The 21,669-nt window shown below is 45.1% G+C and overlaps 1 protein-coding gene across 4 annotated transcripts; it reads left to right on the top strand.

Annotated features, from left to right (window-relative positions):
- The first annotated feature begins 1,253 nt into the window (after positions 1–1,253).
- On the top strand, positions 1,254–20,043 carry LOC139389580 (transcriptional activator MN1-like). Of its 4 annotated transcripts, none has more exons than XM_071136405.1 (3): positions 1,296–5,903; positions 11,105–11,175; positions 18,369–20,043. In XM_071136405.1, the coding sequence occupies exons 1-2, from the start codon at positions 2,330–2,332 to the stop codon at positions 11,143–11,145; spliced, it is 3,615 nt and encodes a 1,204-aa protein (XP_070992506.1). In that variant the 5' UTR covers positions 1,296–2,329; the 3' UTR covers positions 11,146–11,175; positions 18,369–20,043. The 4 variants fall into 4 exon arrangements, with proteins under 4 accessions (XP_070992503.1, XP_070992507.1, XP_070992506.1 ...); XM_071136404.1 differs by lacking the exon at positions 18,369–20,043 and adding an exon at positions 13,990–14,062 and having other exon boundaries at positions 2,101–5,903; XM_071136402.1 differs by lacking the exon at positions 11,105–11,175 and having other exon boundaries at positions 1,254–5,903.
- Positions 20,044–21,669: the final 1,626 nt, after the last annotated feature.

Genomic DNA, 21,669 nt, shown 5'->3' with positions numbered 1-21,669 from the left:
GCCTGCGGATCCGTAAAGCCCAAACTTGAAAACACGTATATGTGAGATATTATAGAGTGCAAATATTGTTATCGATTATGGTATCCTCCTAACACAATCCAGTAGATCCGATGCCATTGATCTTTTAAGGGGGATTTTTTTCGTGGGGTAACAAACAAATGCTCTCTGTCTGTCAATTTCAATTCAATTTCAATTCTCTCTCTCTCTTTCTCTCTCTCTCTCTAGCTCTCTCTCTCTCTCTCTCTCTCACGCACACACACTCTAACTATTGACTTGCCTATCACCTAAAATACATGAACATTCAATCGTCCATAGGGCCATATTCATTTCAATAGTTCTACAGCCCTGTTGTCGCGATGGGATGTGAAACATCAATATATCACTATTATCACTGGCGCTTGTATTTTGATCGGATACATCTTATCTCTCAGCAGCAGGCTTTAAATCAAAGAACACCCCCTCTTGTGCAACAATAGGCCAGTCCGTTTAAAAGACCTCAGAGGGCAATGTTGCAGGATTAGTCTATAGATAGGCCTATCACGCTTCTGAAAATAGCATGATGCATTTACATTTGATTGTTATTTTCAGAGTTTTTATAATAACATCAGTATTACAGGAGTCTACGTTTTAGAAAGGTTGACTTGGTCGTTTAATTTGCCGGCTGTCCCCTTCATTCCAATAAACATAAGATAAATGGTGATTTGAATTATTCATTTATAAAGTAAACAGATTTATGGTAATAGTCGAGTTAATCTGAATGGAAATGTTAATCTGTTTTGCGTTGACAATACAAACTCCGGGCCAGTGATTGTGCTCCGGCATTTGTTTAAGAAAAGCTATTGTGAGACCATTTCCCTTTGACTGAGTTTCAATTCATTTTCTACATCTCCATTTCTATCAACAATTAAGGAAATAACATAGGCTTCATTTATACTAACATATAGGCGTTTATTCATTCACAAGTGTATGTGATCTAAAAACCCACAAAGAGATTGATCTCAAACAAAAAATGAAAGTTTATATTGCATAGGCTATATAGATCATACATTTAAAATACAATGGAGCAAGTAACACCTGACATGGGCAAGAATACACTTTATTTGAGAACGGCGCTCTTTTAAAATACACGACGTTGCTCTCTCGTTCTGTGTTTCTTATCCACATCTTGGACCACCTTAAAAGATGGTCCCTCCCTCGGCATTGGCGCTCCGCAGCCTCCGATTGGCGAGGACCTCATGGATGGAATTGGTTGCAGAAATGCAAAACTTGTTGCTGGTTCCCTGAATGCGTTGATCTCACACAGCGCCAAGCGCCAGACAAGAGTGTGATCTATCTCTGAATCGCTCCAAGCTGGAATAGACCACATCAGAATCGGGAGCAAAAGGAGTGCGGTATAGCATACAGAGTGCGAGAGTGAGGGAAACAGCCGATAGAGGTTCCGCGCCTTCTGGGCGCTTGGTGGGCACATGATCAGGACAGGTTGGACTATGCTGTCAAGCCGCTTTGTGATGGTGGAGTGCGGGTAGTGAGTGCTGGAGGCTCCGGGACACGGTGGTGCAAAAGCGGCTCTCCAGATAGCCATCATGACTGGGCTGGATTTTCCCTCCGGACTTGTAAAATTGCTTATAGTTCAGTAATAAGACATTTCACACAGAACTGTGGGAAATGTTTTCTTTTGATTGCAAAACAACGACCAATTAGAATTGTGCAGGTTGCCGGTGGATTTCTATAGAATGGGATCTTGAAAGGACACTCCAAACTGTGCGTCCTGGGACATTTGACGAACTGGAATAATGAAGTGGACGAAGAAGATAGTTATGTGTTTATTTCAATTTTCATAAGCCTTGTGATCTCTGTCATCATAAATCAAAGGAGGGGTTTTTGTCAAGTTTGTAAAGAAGAAATTTGCTTAGAAAACTTTGGAATATGATATTATATCAAAGTCACATTGCAAGCGAAAAATATTTTGTATCATTTGTAAATTAAAGGAATAATCAAACGCCTATAGAAATAGACGGAAACGAGCAAGGACAGACTGTATTTTCTTGCTTCGTTGTCCTCTCCGGTTTATTTTCGCCACAACACTTTAGGGACAAGTTGGATATTGGAAAAAACTATGAGAACTTATTGGGTGAGTTAACCGATTTAAGATCCATTGGCTACGTTTTAAATCAGAACTTTTAAGATATCAAAATATCTATTGGGGCATTCTCTTCTATTTTCGTTTTTGTCCTCTTTTTTTTGTGTGGAGATTCACAGAAAACCAGACTAAAGCTAGACTGCCTATGCCAGGCGAGCTGGCTGTCATGCAGGATTGATATCTGGAAGTATGTTTGGGCTGGAGCAGTTTGGTTCTCAGATTAATAGCATAAACCCTGGCCAGTCAGAGAGAAACATAAACCAGCCAAGACTGAACATGAGCTCCCATTACAAAAGCCCCGGCTTTCATACCGGAGGCCCGCCAGGAGCCGTGGAGCCGGGCATGGGCCCTTTGAACGAGCCCCCGATGCTCGGGCTCAATATGAACATGAATGGGGAGCAGTACGGTGGCTTTCACCCACGGGGCCACTCGGACATGCATGCAGGCAGCGGACTCCAGCAGCAACAGCAGCAGCAAGGACCCATGCATGGATTTTTCAACAACCAGCAACCTCATCAAGGCCATCCCCACGGCCACCAGTCTCACCCTCACCAACACCACCCTCATTTCAATGGTAACTTTGGAGGCCCAGACCCAGCATCATCCTGTCTGCATGGTGGCAGATTGATGGGCTACAACAACAGTGGCATGGGGCCTCAGCAGGGCTTTGGAGAGGGGTTTGACCCCATCGCTGAGGGCCAAGCAGCGGACGGCTTCTCCCAGCAGCAGCAGCAGAGATCTGGTAACATGTCTGAGTTCCAGCACAACGGCCCCCCTAACGGCAACCACGCTGTTCCTGCCCCCTGTCTACCCCTGGACCAGTCACCTAACCGGGCAGCATCCTTCCATGGTCTGCCCTCCTCTTCCTCCTCAGAGACCCATGGTCTGGAGCCTCGACGGATGCCCAATCAGGGTGCTGTGGAAGGATTAGAGTATAATTTCCCCAGCGAACCCCCAACTGGACATTTTGAAGTACCTGTATTTTCCCCCTCAGAATCAGAGTCTCAGCTTCCCCACTTTGGGCCAGGAAGGCCAGTGGCCGGTAGCAGTTTCCCTGGAAACCCTGCCATGGCTCGGACACCGGGTATACAGGGCATCTCCAAAGGGCACCAGCAGCCACCCCCACAGCCCCAGCAGCCTCAGCCTCCCCCACAGCACGGAGTGTTTTTTGAGCGCTTTGGGAATGGCCGTAAGATTTCCGTGGGGATGGAGCTGGGGGTCAGTGCTAGACACCCTCTCATGCAGCAGCAGCAGGCTGGTTTGATAGCGCGACAGAACTCATGCCCCCCAGGCCTCCCCCGGCCTCCCCAGTCTGAGCCGGGCTCCATTAACCCCAACATGCTGGACGGTGGTGTCATGATGCCTGTCCAACACAACCAGTTTGAATATCCTATTCACAGACTGGAAAATAGGGGCCTGCACCCCTATGGGGACCCCATGTTTAATATGCAACAGCCGGCTCCCCCTCCTCCTGCCCAACAGCCTCCGAATCAGAGGCTGCAACATTTTGACTCTCCTTATATGAACATGGCTAAAAGGCCCAGATTTGAGTTCCCTAACGCACACGGAGGGGAGAATTGCGGCACGTGGGGTAGTGGCATGCACAATGTGCAGGGCATGGAGAACCACCTCTCTCCCTCAGCCTACCCTGGCCTACCTGGGGAGTTCACGCCACCTGTGACAGATGGTTTCCCCCCGGGTCCACTCCAGCACACTGGGCCTGAGCAGCAGTCTATGCAGCAGCGGCAGAATGCGGCCATGATGATCAAGCAGATGGCCTCTCGGAACCAGCAGCAGAGGATGAGGCAGCCCAGCCTGCAGCAGCTGGGTCACCATGGCGACGTACCTCCAGGCCCCATGGTTCATGGAGGCCCAGTGGGGAGCATGCCTCAGCCCAACTTTGACAGGGAGAATGGGGGCAGGATGCCCAACTTTGAGGGTCAGAACCCTCATATAACTCAGGAGAACTGGTTCCCCGGTTCTCACCCACCAGGAGAGATCATGTCGCGGCGTATGGGGGTAACGGGTGGGGAGGCTGTAGCCCACGACATGGGGCTGCAGCAGAACGGAGTCGGTATGATGTTCAGGCCGGGCATGAATGGGATGGGCATGCAGGAGCCAATGAGGATACCTGGAGATGGACACGTTCAGGCTCTCCACTCTCCTGGTATGCACCCCCAGTTTGGCAACAACATGGGCAATCTCTCCCAGATGCAGTCCCCCGGAGCCGGGGTAGGACACCCCAACGCACCATCAGAGAGGCGGCCGACTGACTTCCCTGCCGGGCCTCCCATGGGATCTCAATCAACGTTTCCTTATGGAGGGGTTAACCGTCAGGGGGCACCACATAGCAATCCCCAGGGGGTGAACACCTCACCAGGGAGCTACCCTCCACAGTCTGAGTTCCCCCCAGGCCAGCGATCCTCTGTCAGTAAACTTGGGGCACTCTCCCTGGGGAACTTTAGCAAAACCAGCACTAAAGACAATGTTTTTGGACAGAGCTGCCTGGCGGCCCTTTCCACGGCCTGCCAGAACATGATAGCTAGCCTAGGGGCCCCCAACCTAAACGTAACATTCAACAAGAAGAACCAAAATGAGGGCAAGCGAAAACTGAGTCAGACGGAGCAGGACATTAATAGCAGCACAGTTAACGGGACCGGCAGTGCTGTACCTGAATATTTTCAGAGCGGCACTTCCCAGAACAGCCAGATGCCTGGCAACGGGAATAGCAACATTAAGCCTGCAGGTCAAAACCAGACGCTGCAGGGGGAAGCCAGTGCCCTCTCCCCAAATTACAACATGGACGCTACCCCATGCAGTGAGGGGAAAGCAGCAACAGGGAACGGGAGAGGGAGAGGGAGGAGAAAAAGGGACAGCGGGCATGTGAGCCCTGGGATCTTTTTTTCCTCTGACAGCGGAAACCCTGTTGTAAGTCCAGGCCAGCAACCCCCTTCAGCTGGCGTTGGGGAGAGGGGTGGGGGTACGCCCCATGAGAAACCCCTCCCATCCCCCTCCTGGGGAAAAGGAGGTGACCTTATGCTGGGGGACCAGGCAGACCTGATGTCTTCTCTGGACAGTGGCATTCAGAGTGTCACCAAATCTAACAGTAACTCACCGCGCATAGATTTTCCTGATGATGTCAGCGCCCATTACGGCAACGAGGATGAGGTGTCCTCTAGCTCAGATGCAGGAGGTGCTCCTGCCTCCAAGCCCAACCGCAGCCCGCACATCACCGGCTCACCCAAGCTGCAAAGGGGGGAACAGGGCCTGATGAATGGGCAGAAGCCCCTAGGCATGCAGGACATCACCAATCACACTACCTCGACACCCGACAGCTATGGACTGAGTGCTGGTGTGGGGACAGGTGGCAATGGAGTTGGTCACCCGGGCACACCTGGGATGGAGCAGGTACGCACCCCATCCAGCACCTCTGGCCAGGACGACATCCACCCTCTGGAGATACTGCAGGCCCAGATCCAGCTGCAGCGCCAGCAGTTCAGCATCTCAGAGGACCAGCCTCTGGGCATGAAGAATGGCAAGAAGAGTGGTGACTGTCTCTCACAGAACGGAGACAATGAGCTGGCGAGCTGCAGCCCGGATGCTGGGAAGGGCTCAATGGGCACTATTGACCTTGACACTCTGATGGCAGAGCAGCACGCCACCTGGTACGTGCCCAGTGACAAGGTCCTGATGGATGGGCCAGAGGACGACAAGGCCATGGCACCCTGGGAAAAAAACAAGAGCCAGAATAACAGCAAAGAAGGTAAATGAATATGCTCTATGGTTATATTTCCCACTTTGTTTTACTATCTGATTAGTACTGTCTTATTGCTGTATTTACACACACACACACACACACACACACACACACACACACACACACACACATCCGTCTAAGGCTGTCACTCAACATATCAGCACATAAGCCCAATGTTGTTTTGCATCCCCGATGAGCAGAAAATGATATGAATGCTAGTCTAAAATAAGTCGGGACTTCCTTTGTGCGCGTAGCCTATGTCTGCAGTTATTTGAAAGTAGCTGTTCTGTGGAAACAGGTAGATCAGGTATATCGAGGTTTATATGTAGACTAGAAAAATACATAAATAATTTATTATGTTTTTCTGTGTGCCTATAGGACTACACAGGGGATAGGCTATTGGACCACAGGCTAATTAACTATTCGAAATAAAAAAAAGCCCTAATCAGGAAAACATTTTAAAACGGATTTATTGTGGTTCTAAATAAACATTAAATTATCATTTGGTGCGTGTTATGGATTATTCTATTGTTGAGGAACTTCAAAGGAACAGCGCGAGAAAAGTAAACATTTCCTGTGGTGCTTTATCAGGGTTTTCAGGGTGAACAACTACACTGAGAAGATTAATAGGTTTCTGAGATGCGTTTTCACAGCAGGGCTTCCCCTCCATACATGTCTGTTGGTTTTTGTTATTACTATGGGATAATAAACGGGATTGGAGAAAGTGGATTGATTTTAGATTAGCCTACTATTGGAAAGGGCAGCATTGTCAGGATATATGAAGAAGAGTGATATTACTATAAACAAGAGTAGCCTACCTTAATCTTTATTATTTCGAACCTTTTTTCTCTCCTAAATATGATGTGTCCTCGAAGAACAGATTTTCATTGAACATGATAATATGATACTAATAGAAAATAATACTATAATAATAATGGATGCGTCATTCACTTTTTCTAATTTGTTTAAAACTTTTGGTTTTATTGTAGACTATTGCCAACCACTTTTTCGCCAACATGGTTCAGGAATAAAATGGTTGGTCGTGAGATACAAATGCTTATTTTTTCACGAACAAATGTAAATTCTAGTATTCTAGTAGCCTATGCCACGAAACTGTTGTAGCCTTTAATTTTAAGTGCTTGTTGAAATTGGTATAGTGTGATTAGAGACGCTGGCTGGCACTTTAAACATTTTGCGTAAGCGGTTTGAAATCCTGTCAATCAAGGTTTGACATTAACAACACAAAAAATGTTCTCCTGTTTTTGGATTACCGGTCATACATAAGGCATCTGGTTTGTTTTATTTCATAAATAGGAAATGAAATAACATGCATTTAAAATAATAATAACAATAATAATTATTATTATGACCTATTATTATTTCCTATTATTGTTTATATTAGGACTGTGCTATAGCTACAACAGGATTATTTTTTTTTAAAGCACATTTTTTCCCTTCAATTTAATCCAGTGCTGAAGTTACTTTTTATTGACTGCTCCTTCATCAATCAAAACCTACTTCAAATAAATATTTAAATTATGAATTCAATATTGCTGATTTATGTCGTATTTTATGTCGCAATATTTTTCTGTGCAATTGTAATGTCTTTTGTGTCTCGATATTGTTTTCTGAGGCCACTCTTTTTTTCTATAGACATTTGAAAATCTATAGCAAGAATGAAATGGTAGTCAGTCAGTGCTGCAAAAGGCGGTAGGTCGCAGTGAGACGTTATTAAATCGCTACCGCCAGAGACGAGACACCAAAACTCTCTTGTGAATAGGTAGCCCCCAGCGCGTATTCACTATCCCTTTGTTCTGGCTAACTGCGGGAGCTGAGAGGAGAGGGGGGCGCAGGGCACGGAATCTGGAGTCATAGCGCATTGTTTAGGAGGCAGAGCAGTCAACCAGACCAGGCAGACACATTCTCGCCTTGTCCATAGTTCATTTTTTCAAGATCCACATGTCTTGGCAAGGCGCACTTATTCTTCAGAAAATGCACAGCAACAGCCACTTCGATTTTGTTAAAGTATTTCTCTCTCGTCTCTCCTATCTCCGCACATTTTTTTCCTTCCTCAATTCAGCTCCTTGCAAGCACAAAACCCATGCTGCTCGGCTCGATCGATAGCTAGTTAGCACAAATCACGGATCTTGACAGTTTCTCATTTGAGTGCTGCAGACGGCAAAGATGAAAAAGGGTTGAGGTGTGTTGCTGGATTTTGAGATTGAATTGGATGTTTTTCAAGAGACGCGCGAAATCCTATCCATTCAACGAAACGCTACGCGTCAGATAAAGATAAATAGGGCCTTATGGTTTTAGTTGCACATATTCAGTAGGCTAGTAAATATTACCCCTATAGGCACAATCGATGAACAGTTATATTCTCTTGGAAAATGCTAAAGACCAGGATTCTGAAAGTTATTTTGGAAGATTTCATTAGAACACACGTGTCAAACTTATTCCGTGTAGGGCCGAGTGTTTGCGGGTTTTCGCTCCACCCTTGTATACGATTGACAAAATAAGGTCACTAATTCGTAAGGAATTCCCCTCACCTGGTTGTCTAGGTCTTCATTTTAATTTTTTTAAACGCAGACACTTGACCCTTTGTGGAATGAGTTTGACGACCCTGTCATAGAAATTTGAACTTGAGCTCCGTAGAAGTGAAAGAAAAATATTGTTGAATGTAGGAATACGTCAGTATTTTTTAAGTTGTGGAATCTATTTATGTTTGTTATTGATGTCTTGTTGCAAGTCCACCAGCTGGTTAACAGGTGAACACTAATGGTCATTGCCTGAGCCTAAGATTTACAGTGACAGTTTAAATAAAAAATGTTTTTCGAATTGTCTTGTTAGTTATCAAGGTTCTCAGTATAGTTCACAAGATAACTTATAGTTCCTATCCTATATAATAGTAGTAATAATAATAATGTTATAATGCTAATGATAGCTGGTCTACCATTTTTTTTAAATAACACTTTTTTTCACACAATTTCATCATGGTTCCTTTCTATAATTCCTGCATGATGTGGCTAATCAATACAAACGTTTTAAGATCACACATTTCAATTGAATACACAGCACATTTTGCTGTGGTCTGATCATATGTTTTTTTGTATTGAAGTTACGTTTCTTTCTGCATTTTGCAAATTTCTCTATGTCACCCTTGGAATTGATCATATGACACCCGTGTGTAGGTGTTGTGCACCACTAAAACCAATTTAGTTTAATATTGTGGCAACCCACTCTCTTGGTATCTGTCTTCATGCCCCTGTCCTATACCCCATCACAGTGTCCTGAATCTGGGGAAGCTGGAGAGGGGGGGGCCTGCGTAGGTCCTTACATCCTGGGAACAGCTTTAATAGTGGGAGTCCTGAGTGATTGTGTTACTTGGGCGCTTTATAGACTGCATTCAGTGTTTTTATGGGAAGTTGAGTTTAACTGCCCAATTGAGACAGGTGGGTTATGGGCCTCTGTTTATTTGGGGAGGGGGATGGTTGAAGTGACATTTGGCAATAGGCCTCCCTGTGTCTATAGCAGGGGTACGGGTGGTAGTGGCATGGGGAGGACAGGAGCTGTGGTGTTTGGGGCTCTGTGACTATAGGTGAGGTCTCAGCCAGTGCAGGAGTTGGGATCACAGAACAGACTGTATTCGCATATATATAGTTAATGGAGGTAGTGGGGGATGTTTTCAGGCCAGAACGTGGTGCCAGAAGTGCCTCATAGGTATATGGGATTTGATAATATTGTTGCATTAAACAATACTGTTAAAGAAAAATATGAGATTGAGCATAGATAATGAGAAAGTCCAGCTTGCCTGTTTGGGAGTGTGTTGTGTTGTATTTTCTGTGTTGATGTCTGTTTACCCTGTGTGTCTCAGCTCTCCCTGTATGAGTTCCCACTGTGGTTGTTTAGAGACTGATGTGTTTGTCAGTAACTTCCCCCATTGGACCCGCCCGTAGCTTATTCTGTCTGTGTGATAAACTGCCATTCAGCCAAGGCTATTCACTAAGACAATAGTCATGTCTATTGTAGGCATGAGGCCCATATACTGTATGGCCTCCGTATGCCAGTGGGTGTATATGTGAATGAAGGTACTTGGTTGCGTTTTCAGCAAAATGATGAGAATGCATTTCCCCCTCCTTTTTCATCTCTTTTTCTCTATCTCGTCTTCTTGTACCCTCTTCGTCCCTCCTTCTCTGCTCCTGATATTATAGCCAGGACCTGACGGTTTGTTCTGAAAGACGTGCACACTCTTGATAACAAGCAACTTGTCGCCCTAGGAAATGATTCAGTTGGTTTTCTTTTTTTGAGTTTTTGCTTCCGGTTTGACCACACAGGGAAAGTTATTTACGGTGTGTGTTATCACTTTGTACATACTGTGCCAGGATCTGTCCTCTGGATTAATACGGTGTCTCATGCAACAGAGTGACTGTTCTAGTGGTGGTGGAGTGACTATTAGTTAGAGCATGCGCTGGCTTGCTGTTGGCATGTGTAGGAGAGCAGTGGGTAGAGAGGGGACTTTTCATGCTTAGACACCCTGATTAGGAGGCAATTTAATCCAGCGCAACAGGCATATTGACATGCCACCTAAAGAGACCTAGGAAGAAAGGAGAATATTCCTTTATATATAAGACCACCCCACCTTCCCACCTCTCTTAGTTTGTTGAAATCATACTTATCGTATTGACATTTCATTCCAGCGACAACTCATAAATCACATGAGTCATTTTTATTTCCCTTTTTTCCTTTCTTAAAGCAGAAAATAGATGTGATTGACATGTGTTTGAATGAAGAGAAAACAGCTTGGGGCGGTCCATGTTCCAGATCCCTCCTTGCAAGGCGTTGCGTATTGACTTCCTTAACAACACACACCCAGGCAGCATAGTGTTCTCTGCACTCTCCCATACTGCAGTAATAATGATCATTATCATAATCATAGCAATTAGCCCTGGTAATATTGTTCTCAAAAGTGCCAATTCATCCTCTGGCACCTTCTGTGAGATAACTTGGTTATTGACAGATACAGAGAGGCTAGTGAGGTGTGTGTGTCGTGTCTTTTGTGAGGAACATATTATTGCTATAGCCGGAAACGGCGCAAAAGTGCAGACTTTGAGATATTTTAAGTTGGACCTTTCCTCATTTTTATGCATTTATTTTCTTATGTCTCTTCACAAAGTAATTTCTGTCTCCCTTTGTGAATTGATCCCTAGGGTTGAAGGAATGTCACACAATTCCTACACTATCAGCATGAATCAGTGGGCATTAGGACTGCTTTCACCATGTAAGTGTGTTTGTTCTTCCTTACCCCCCCCCCTCATCGACAGTTACCGGGGCTAAGACAAATATGAGACGCATGTAAATGGGTTTATCAGCTGGAGGGACCAGAGGGGTATGTGTGTGTGATGAAGACATGGAATCTCGATAGTGTGGGTTTATCAGCTGGAGGGACCAGAGGTGTATGTGTGTGTGATGAAGACATGGAATCTCGATAGTGTGACATCATGTTTGATTTATGCAGACTTGGTCACAGGCTTGTGGTTTCAGACCTTTGCTCAGGTGTCTTGTATGCTGGAATAGACTCTCTGATTTGTAGTGAAATGGAAATAGTTGCTGGTAGTCACACCTCTCTCAGTTCCAGCTCTGAGAATTCATCACAGTATGATAAATTATCTGACAAGTTATGTCAGGGTTCATCACAACTTATTTTAGCTTTACGTCCGTTTGGCCTGCTTTACGTCAGTTTGGCCTGCTTTACGTCCGTTTGGCCTGCTTTACGTCCGTTTGGCCTGCTTTACGTCCGTTTGACCTGCTTTACGTCAGTTTGGCCTGCTTTACGTCAGTTTGGCCTGCTTTACGTCCGTTTGGCCTGCTTTACGTCCGTTTGGCCTGCTTTACGTCCGTTTGACCTGCTTTACGTCAGTTTGGCCTGCTTTACGTCAGTTTGGCCTGCTTTACGTCCCTTTGGCCTGCTTTACGTCCGTTTGGCCTGCTTTACGTCAGTTTGGCCTGCTTGAAGTACAATCCCCGCTAGTATGTAGTACATCCACAGCAGACCCCAATACATTTGTAATTATCACTACTACTGATGAACTGCTAGCACGTATAACACCGGCCCAGCTGAGTACAGTAGTAGCATAGTTAAGCTGTGGGAAAGTGTGTAGTCTCCTGTCTTATAGATATTGCAGCTCATAACAGGACATTACATGGTTTCTGCTTGTAGTTCTGCCTGTAGTTTTGATTGTCTAGATGTTACTGTGTATGTGTGTATCCACTGAATGCTGAGGCCTTTGCAATACATTTACCACCAGTGACAGTCAAAGGAGGCGTGTTAAAAAATGTCTTTGTGACTGATGTAGAGAGAAAAAGAGGAACAAAGGTTCCATGCCTTTTGCTAGCTGGATTTCTGACTCTTCAAAATAGCAGTGTTTTGTTTTCCCTGGGGAAGAGCGCTGAAATCAAATCAAACTTGTCTGTGTGTGTGGGTGTGAATATTCCCCTTGGAATGGAAGGCTGAGTTTGTCTGGGTGATGCAGGGTGGGGGGGTGGGCACCGTAGGCTCCGGTTGCCTGGATGTATGTGACACGTTTCCTAATGTCCAGGGTCTTAATAAGCCAGTGCCCAGAGGGACTGGAAAAAACAAGGCATCTACTATTCCTGTAGAAAATGATGTATATTTTTATATGTAGCTACCAACAATCCCTGTCGAGATGATTTTAACATAGTTTGTGAGAAATGCAAGTTGTCTTTATCAATTAAATAGATTATAATCCTTAACACTCCCTCTGTTCAGCAGAGGTGTACCATGCTAAAGCTACTAGGCTGTGTGTGTGTGTGTGTGCGTGTGTGTGTGTGTGTGTGTGTGTGTGTGCGTGTGTGTGTGTGTGTGTGTGTGTGTGTGTGTGTGTGTGTGTGTGTGTGTGTGTGTGCGTGCGTGCGTGCGTGTGTGCCTGCGTGTGGAGGTGTTGTCATAATGCCAGCAGCAGTTATGTTATTTGGCATACAGGTATTCGTCAGATTTCTTTAATTCGTATTGAAAAATTGACAAATGAGTTATGACACCAGAGCTGTTTCTCTTGGGAGAGAAGAGGAGAGACTGATCGAGTACTAGCGAAAGCGAGAGAGATGGAAAGAAGTTTCTCTTTTTTTCTGGGAACATCTTAGGTTTCGACTTGCGAGGTCGAGCAAGATGGTAATGGCTGTCGTTTGCCTCACTGTAAAGAGAGAAAGAGAGAAAATAAGTCTTACATTTTCTCCACAATTCCATCCTCTGGACCTTCCTTATTTCTTTTTTTAGGGCAGTTTAGATACTCGGATGTTAGAAACAATGGTTCAGATTTTTTTAAACAGCACATTTGAGTCTTTTCAACAGTGGAACTGTCATCACTAAAGCTTAATACTGTCATTATACCACACAGCAATATCACCTTTAACTCAATAATTATAATTATATTTTATTTACAGTTTTAACATTGTGTTTTTTCAACTTTGTGTTGTTATCTTGGAAATGGAAAAGGAGTGATTATATTTGACATAAAAAAGAATAATTGTGCAACCAGTGCTAATTATTTTGAAGACATTATATGTACATTTCCAAGTAAATCTTTATTTTCTTCAATCAAGGGTCAATTAATTAATAAATAAATAACAGGATAATTATTATTTCAGTCAATTATATTCAGTCATTTGATTTCAAGCGTTAAACTATTTCTATCACAAAAACATGAAAGTGTAAGATTCCTTGAATTGACCAGCTACCTTCCCACATTGAGGACTAGCTGAAATAGGGATTGTATGTTAAGGGTTGTGGCTGTGCAAGTCAGCCCCCTAAACCCATTCCGACCCCCCTCCTCTCCTAGCGTCTCCCTAGCAGATGCTCCTAATCCCTACATTTCCACTGTTTTCATGAGTGGTTGGGGTTTCCAAATGGGCCAAAAATACATACACAGAGTGTGTAGTGACAGGCTGAAACAAAATAGAGAGCGAGACGTAGATCAATATGTCACCTACTTGGATGACATGGATGACAGGTCCTGGACATGGTTTTGATTTATGCAGGAGGTACTAAATCACTTCCCGTGTTCCCTTTTGTGTCTAGTTTCCTAAGCGCGTCTTGCAGCCTGAGGGGGAGGTGTGTGTGTACGAGGGGATGGCTGAAGGGAGAGAGTTTACTAGAGAAGGGATGAGGAGGAGCGACCGGGCCAAGGCCTGCCTGCCTGGGCAAGTTTTTTTCCTTCTTGTTGCAGGCCAGGGAACAGAGAGGAAATTCAAACCAAAATAACCCCTGTGCCCTCGCTTGAGAAATGTGCCCCCTCCATATCCACCCTTCTTTGAGGGGAAAGGTCAACCTGTGGCAGTGGGGTTGAGTGGGGGTCGGAGAAGGCCTCCCATGCCTCCCAACTACCAACCCCCAGGCCACCATCAGATACCTGGGTCATACCTCCAGTAGTTCCCGTATTCCTCACACAGGGATTCCTGTAGCCCCTCACCAAGCTAGTTGAAAGCAGATAACTTAATGATTTTGTATATATATTTTGGTGATTGTGATTTAATGTGAAGCCTTGCTCTGCTGGTCGGTCTGCTTAGTGCAGTAGAGAGGCGCCGGATCACATGTCCTGCTCTTAGGTACCATGAGCCTTCAGGAAACGTGTTAAAGACCTAAATGACTAACCTTTAAAGTATGTTCTATGATAACAGAAATGTTACATCATTTTTCTGTGTTCTTTACCATCACTCCTTAGATGCATTGTGCTCCCGAACTTAGAATCTTCTCTAATGTCCTTAGTGTTAGTTTTTTATCATAGCGATCCTATTAAATGAAATGTCTTCTAATTTCTAATTCTATGGTTGTTATGCTACAGGAATCTGATCTGAATTCACTCACTGTCATAGGAGCAGAGGCCTCTAGGTGTTTTCACCAGAGAGCTGGTTTGTGTTCGGTGAGGGTAAGGTCGAGTCCCGGGGAGCACAGGGTTAAAGGTGAAGTGTCGTCATAGAAGTATAGCTTGGGACAGAATGGACCTCGGAAATCAATGTGACGGCTCTGTGAAATTCTCTGGCTCCGAAAGAGAGACCAGCGAACACCAAGACACACATATACATAGTGTTATTTAGCATAGACTTTGTTTCTAATGCACACATCTGCACAAGGACTTGGTACACAATGTGCATTTAACTATCATTTTTAACTGCATTTACAACATAATAATTACCATTAGCTTCATCAGTTTACATGAATCGTTTAATAAAATGTTTAGGTTGGCAATTATAGTTAGATTGTGAGAATATGACATTTATTGTCGTTCAATAAGGATTCCTTCCCAGGGTTGTTTACAGACTTAGAGAACTGATGGCATGACGTGCACTAGATTCAGGCCGTCAGCTTCCGACATATTGGTGTCAGCCAGAGAGAAAAACCGAAACAGAGCAGTGTGCTGTGCTGTGCTGTGCTGTGCGTGTGTGTGTTCTCTTCACAGCACGCTAGTGGAAAGCGCTGTTCATCTGTGTATATCGTCACGAGCTGTGTCTGTGTGTCTGTGTGACGGCTCTATAAGCCTACGTGGAGGAGTCACACTGTAAATCACACACTTTTAGAAAGAGGAGAGGAATAGAGGTGGATTAAAAAATGGAGCGTTTGAATTGCCATGCTTACCTTTTTTGACTTGTAATATGGTTAGGGATATTTAACTGTATTTGTGGTTCAGCTTAGTTGGTTGTGATATTATTGTTTTCTTCTTTATTGGGTATTCGCCCTGTGTGATGCTAAGCACTCGTTCTCTGTAATGAATAGCCAGCCTATCACTGAGATATCACTGTGGATATGAACAGTACGCTGCATGGCAAAATAATGCGAGTCATTGAACAGCCTTAACAAGGTTTTATTGAAAAGAGATTCCACAGCTTGTAAAATGTCACGGTGATTTGGGATTTAGGCCTGTGTGATGTAGAATTTCACACTGCCGTTTCCACTTTTGAACAAATATGGTGCCGTGGATAATGCTTAACATTTAAGTGTAGCGTGTAGATTTTCCACCAAAATTCCATCTCTCTCGGCTCCCAGGGTATTACCTAGAAATATCCACAGATACACTACAATTGACAGGCTTACTCCTTAAATGGAGAGCTTTGTATTTTTAAAAGGAAAATGTTTTTCTGCTTGTAATAATACAATTTGAGAGGTACAGTGTTTTGATTATAAAAACATGTAAAAAATTTAACTAGGAAACTGGTGGCAATCACTACATTGTAAATGATTGTTTATGTGAAAGTATCATTGGTAATGCTAATGTTTTTATTTTGATAAATAAAGTAACGTGGTCACATGAGCACACGTCTGAGCATGGCTCTGGGACAGTGGGAGTGGATGCTTTTGACTGTGTGTTTACAGTCCTTGTCCTTGCATGTATGAGGCTGGGGGCCATGTCTGTCTGTTTTGGGACCATGCAGACTGTGTGTGGAGCGGCAGCTGAGGGCTGGTGTGGATATGGCAGCAGTGGCGGTGGTTGGCGGTGTGTTTTGTGGCTGTGTTGTCAGATTGCTGTGTGTCAGCAGAGAGCCAGGGGAACGCTTGGCTGCCTATTCAGGCCGGTGTGGACCCTGCTGTGCCCAGCTACCATGGGCTGTCGGCGGGTGCTGGAGGGCACAGTGCTGGGGATGGTATGTGGGGGGTAGGAGGAAGCACTTGGAGAGGGGGTTGTGGTCCAGGCTCACTGAGTGTGGGTGTCAGCCATGCAGAGGTGTATGGCAGGGCCCTCTGGCAAACGCTGGCTCTTGCCACCATCACCACTAATCCCCACACCCACAGCCCCACACACCCGTCCCCTCCCCCTCTGCCTTCCTCTCTCCCCCACCGTCGCTCCGCTTAGTCTCCAGAGTCCTTGGGTGATTTGTGCGGAGGAGGAGGGATAGAGATGCGGGAGCGGCGGGAGCTTGGCTGCGTGACCTTTTACCAAATCCCTCCGCTTTTCCATTCCAGTGGTCGCTCCCCAGACAGGCTGGGGGGCAAGGCTGCCTCACTACCTCCCTGCCTTCCCGGCCCTAGCCTGTCCACCCTGCCTCCTTCACTCTCTGTCCTGACCTGGCCTTGTTTCTCTGGCTGCGTGTTGTTAACACCGTGTCATAGTTGCTCCAGGGAAGTAAAAGAAGGGAGAAATATATACAGAGAGAGTGAGAAAAACAAAAAAGCATTTGGGAAGAGAGAGAAGAGATAAAAAGGAAAGTGTTTTGAGGTCAGAGTATCTTTTCTCTTCTTCTCTCTCTCTGTTCTGTCACTTTGTTGAGTAGTGAGGTGGGCAGATCAGAGTAGTGATGGTGTGATGTACAGGCCCTGTGCCTAGAGCAGAGTGTGTATCATAGTCTCCTGTCTCTGACGCCTGTACCTCAGCATGTCTGAGCTATTTAGAGCTTGTCTGTCTCTGCGGCTACGCTCCCACTCAAAGCAGTAGTAACAACCTGGGGCTGAGGAACACAGCAGAACAGTGTTTTGAGTGCTAAGGACAGATGGGAATAGCCTGATTGATTTTTACAGCAGGTATCCACCATGTTCACGCACTCTTTTTTTAGAATGCTCAGAGCATGCTTGGAGGCAGACCCCAAATGCATGAGGCAATGCTGCGTTCAACAATGGGGCTTACTGAAACCAGCGATAGTAAGAGTCTGACAACCTCTCTCTTCCGTCATCTCTACCTCTAACTCCTTGCCCTTCTCTCCTTCCTGCCCCTCCTACTCTCTCAGAATGCTGCTGGTCTATATCATGGCAGATGCGTATAATTTAGCCTAGCACTTTCTGTCCTCGTCAATCTACCTCTCGCAAATGTTTTCTTACACAACGCATGCGATTTGACTCAGAGGATGGATTATGCATCTCAACCGGCAGCGTTCCCCATGTCCCTCTAGAATTGCACGGCTGATTTTTATACAACCTTCAATAAACCTATATATGGATTTTCTGGAAGCATGGATCCATTTAATATGGGTTTGACACCTTGGTGACGTGGGGTCGATTCTGCAGCAGGGTCATTATACCAGTAAATTAGGTCATGCAGAGTTAAAGGTCAGCCTCTTCACAGCCCTCTGACCTCATGACCAGAGGTTAGGGAGGAGTGCTCCCCATTTGCACGGGTGACCGGGACCGACAGTGTGTGTGTGTGTGTGTGTGTGTGTGTGTGTGTGGTCCTCATAGGCAAGGAGAAGGTGGGGGATGGGTTTAGAGCGTTGTCGTTTTCCAGCCTGCAGGATGGGGGTGGGAGAGGGAGAAGGAGAGGGGTTGTTGAGGTAATTTTACTGCACAGATTTTGAGTGGGATGAGAATTAGGATCAAATTTAGATATAGGATTTTATGATTAATTCTAGTGTTGACATATTGACTGAAGAAGTTTATTTTGGTTGTTGAGGATGAATGAATGTATCCTTAATGTTCCTCAGTGCTGGCCCACTCACTAACCCTCTCCTCTCTCTGTGTTTGTTTCTCCTGTGCAGAGTCAGAGCTTTCTCAGAGTAAGGCTGGAGTAGGGGTGGGGGCCCCGGGGCCCGGAGGGGGCAATGGGGGGAGCCACCTGCAGTGCCTGTCCGTCCACTGCACAGATGAGCTGGGGGACAGTAAGGGCCGAGGGGGGCCCGTCTCCTCTTGGCGCTCCCTGCACTCCGACATCTCCAACCGCTTTGGGACCTTCGTGGCTGCCCTGACCTGAACACAACCAGGGCAGCCCAGGAGATGGAGGGAAGATCAAAAGAAAGAGAGAGGGGGGGGGGGGGGGTGGAGAGAGTCAGAGGCAGATGATAATGAAGACGACAGCAATGATGAGGATGATATAAAGGTATTGATGATGAGGATGACATAAAGGTATTGATGATGACATAAAGGTATTGATGATGAGGATGATGTAAAGGTATTGATGATGAGGCGTCTGCATTGGCTCTCGCCTGTTCAGGGAGAGAAGGACATATACACACTCATACACACACATCAACACATACACACTCACTCATGCATCGCTGGACTATACAGCTTGGGCTCTATTCAGTGGTGCCCACATCTGGGAAACCTCAAATCATCCTTTTAGTTTTTTGTTGTTTTTTGAAGAAAAAAGGAGAAATGTCAATGGAGGAAAGGAAAAAACTAAAACTGAGAAAACAGAAAGACAAAATGTCCTTGGCTGTATTGGGATAGCAGTGTTGAGTCTCTGTTCTGTTACATTCTTTAGACATGAAAGTTGTCTCTTAGTATTTGGGAGCTCTGTGATTAATACCCCATCCTCACCAGCTGTACCCTGTACCTGTACTCAGTGACCTCCTAGCCGTGGTTCTCTCTGTGGGTTGGAGGTGGCACCACCCACCATGCCTGCCCCCAGCCTAGTGTATAGATCACTGGGACTGGGCTTGGGTATGGCCTCAAGCAGAACCACCCTGACCCATATTCACCCGTTGAGGGACTCTGATCGTCTTTGTCAGCCAGAGTTTGGAGGATATGTGTGTGAACCAGCCCTTCCTCCCTCCCATGGCTCTCAGGGGTACAGGGAGAGGAGAGCAGCCCTCTCACCAGGACCTCTCCTTCAGGCCTGGAACCCCATTGTTACCCAGAGACACAGGAACCTGATGAGATCTGGACCTTTTGAGACACTGTACCTCACAACCTCACCAGACCATCCTCCTGGTCCAATAGAACTGGCCTGGACCCTGAAACAGGGGGAGGAAGAGTGGGAGGGAGATGGAGAGAGAAATAGTTTATTTTTGGTGTGGGTATCTGCAAAAAGGGATTCCTGAATACAAATTCCTCTCTTTCACTCATTTCCTCTTCTATTTAGCTTGGGCTCCAACACAGTTATACAATACAGCCAATGTAAACTGTAGGGGAGGTCAAGGAACCATTTAATAAGGGATTTGAAAAAAGGAATATTGGTATTGCACATGTAAAATAAGAGAACATTTGCTGTGTGTTAGGCAATCTTGTAACCTTTAAATAAAGCTTCTGTTGAATTTGAATTTCTGAAACAATAGATGGAGGCCTGTGACGGCATCTTACGAACTGTTTCTTTTCTGTTTTCTTTTTTTAATAATATGTAAAGTGCAGTTGTCTGTTTTCCTGCATATTGTATATATCTGTATATGTTTTATTGAGTAACTAAATAACAATAAATATGACGTTAATGGTGAATTTTATGATTGCTTGTTTTTATTAATGTTGTGCCCTTATATTTGTCTGTCATAATAACAAAGTCGCAATTTATGAATGAAAATAACATTTAATACTGTATAATAATATAATAATGGAAATATTACTATACTCTGAAGATATCTATATATATATATCACAGAAATATTTATTGTGACAAGTTTGTCTGAGGAGGTTGTGGACTCTATAGTCTGTATCCCCCCCCCCCCCCCCCCCCCCCCCCCCCAGCTCACTCTCACTCACCTGCTCTTTATGGGCCATCTACATGGATGGTTAATGGTAATCAATAGCTCCCCAGTGTGCCAGCCTTGAGGGAGGTGGAGACGTCAATGCTGTCTAACAGGGCTAGTGATCAGCTAGCATCCCCGCCATCGTCCTGCCTGGGAGACACGCACGCACGCACGCACGCGCGCACACACACACACACACACACACACACACTGTATCAGTCTTATACAGCTTCTGTACTGGGAAGAATGCATACATGTACACCAACACTTCCTGCATACAGCCTAAAAATATGTGTGACTGTGAACTGTGCTCGAACGTATACACACACACACACACACACACACACACACGGATAGATGTGATGTGGAGATATTGATCCGTGTTTGGGTGAGATTGACATTTAATGCATGTGTTATTGTGCATGCGGCTTATGTATTATTTTTAGCAGTGTCAATCCACATACACATTCAGACCATTTCACTTGTTCCACATTTTGTTACTTTACAGCCTTATTCTATAATGGATTAAATAAAGGTTTTCCCTCATCAATCTACACACAATACCCCATAATGATGAAGCAAAAACTGTTTTTTAGACAATTTATTAAATTGCTAATTTATTAAACATGAAAAACATAAATACCTTATTTACAGACCCTTTGCTATGACACTCAAAATTGAGCTCAGGTGCACCCTGTTTCCATTGATCATCCTTAAGTGGTTTCTACAACTTGATTGGAGAATTCAATTGATTGGACATGATTTGGAAAGGCACACACCTGTCTATATAAAAGTCACAGTTGACAGTGCATGTCAGAGCAAAAACCAAGCCATGAGGCCGAAGGAATTGTCCCTAGAGCTCCAATACAGGATTGTGTCGAGGCACAGATCTGGGGAAGGGTACCAAAACATTTCTGCAGCACTACAGCACTGAAGAACACAGTGTCTTCCATCGTTCTTAAATGGGAGAAGTTTGGAACCACCAAGACTCTTGCTAGAGCTGGCCACCCGGCCAAACTGAGCAATCGGGGGAGAAGGACCTTGATCAGGGAGGTAACCAAGAACCTGCTGGTCACTCTGACAGAGCTCCAAAGTTCCTCTGTGGAGATGGAAGAACCTTCCAGAAGGTCAACCATCTCTACAGCACTCCAACAATCAGGCTTTTATGATAGAGTGGCCAGATGGAAGCCACTCAGTAAAAGGCACATCACAGCCCGTTAGGAGTTTGCCAAAAGGCAACTAAAGGACTCTCAGACCATGAGAAACAAGATTCTCTGGTCTGATGAAACCAAGATTGAACTCTTTGGCCTGAATGCCAAGCGTCACATCTGTAGGAAACCTGGCACCATCCCTACGGTGAAGCATGGTGATGGCAGCA

The sequence above is a fragment of the Oncorhynchus clarkii genome, chromosome 30 (genome assembly GCF_045791955.1).
Source record: "Oncorhynchus clarkii lewisi isolate Uvic-CL-2024 chromosome 30, UVic_Ocla_1.0, whole genome shotgun sequence".
Lineage (NCBI taxonomy): Eukaryota > Metazoa > Chordata > Actinopteri > Salmoniformes > Salmonidae > Oncorhynchus > Oncorhynchus clarkii.
The sequence above is the reverse complement of the archived record's forward strand: the minus strand, read 5'-3'. Positions and strand labels throughout refer to the sequence as shown.

Excerpts from the sequence above, each read along its gene's own strand:
- LOC139389580 (XM_071136402.1), top strand. The coding sequence starts at position 2,330 with ATGTTTGGGCTGGAGCAGTTTGGTTCTCAGATTAATAGCATAAACCCT. Across the intron at positions 5,904-18,368 it reads CCAGAATAACAGCAAAGAAG|AGTCAGAGCTTTCTCAGAGT; the intron begins GTAAATGAATAT and ends TCTCCTGTGCAG.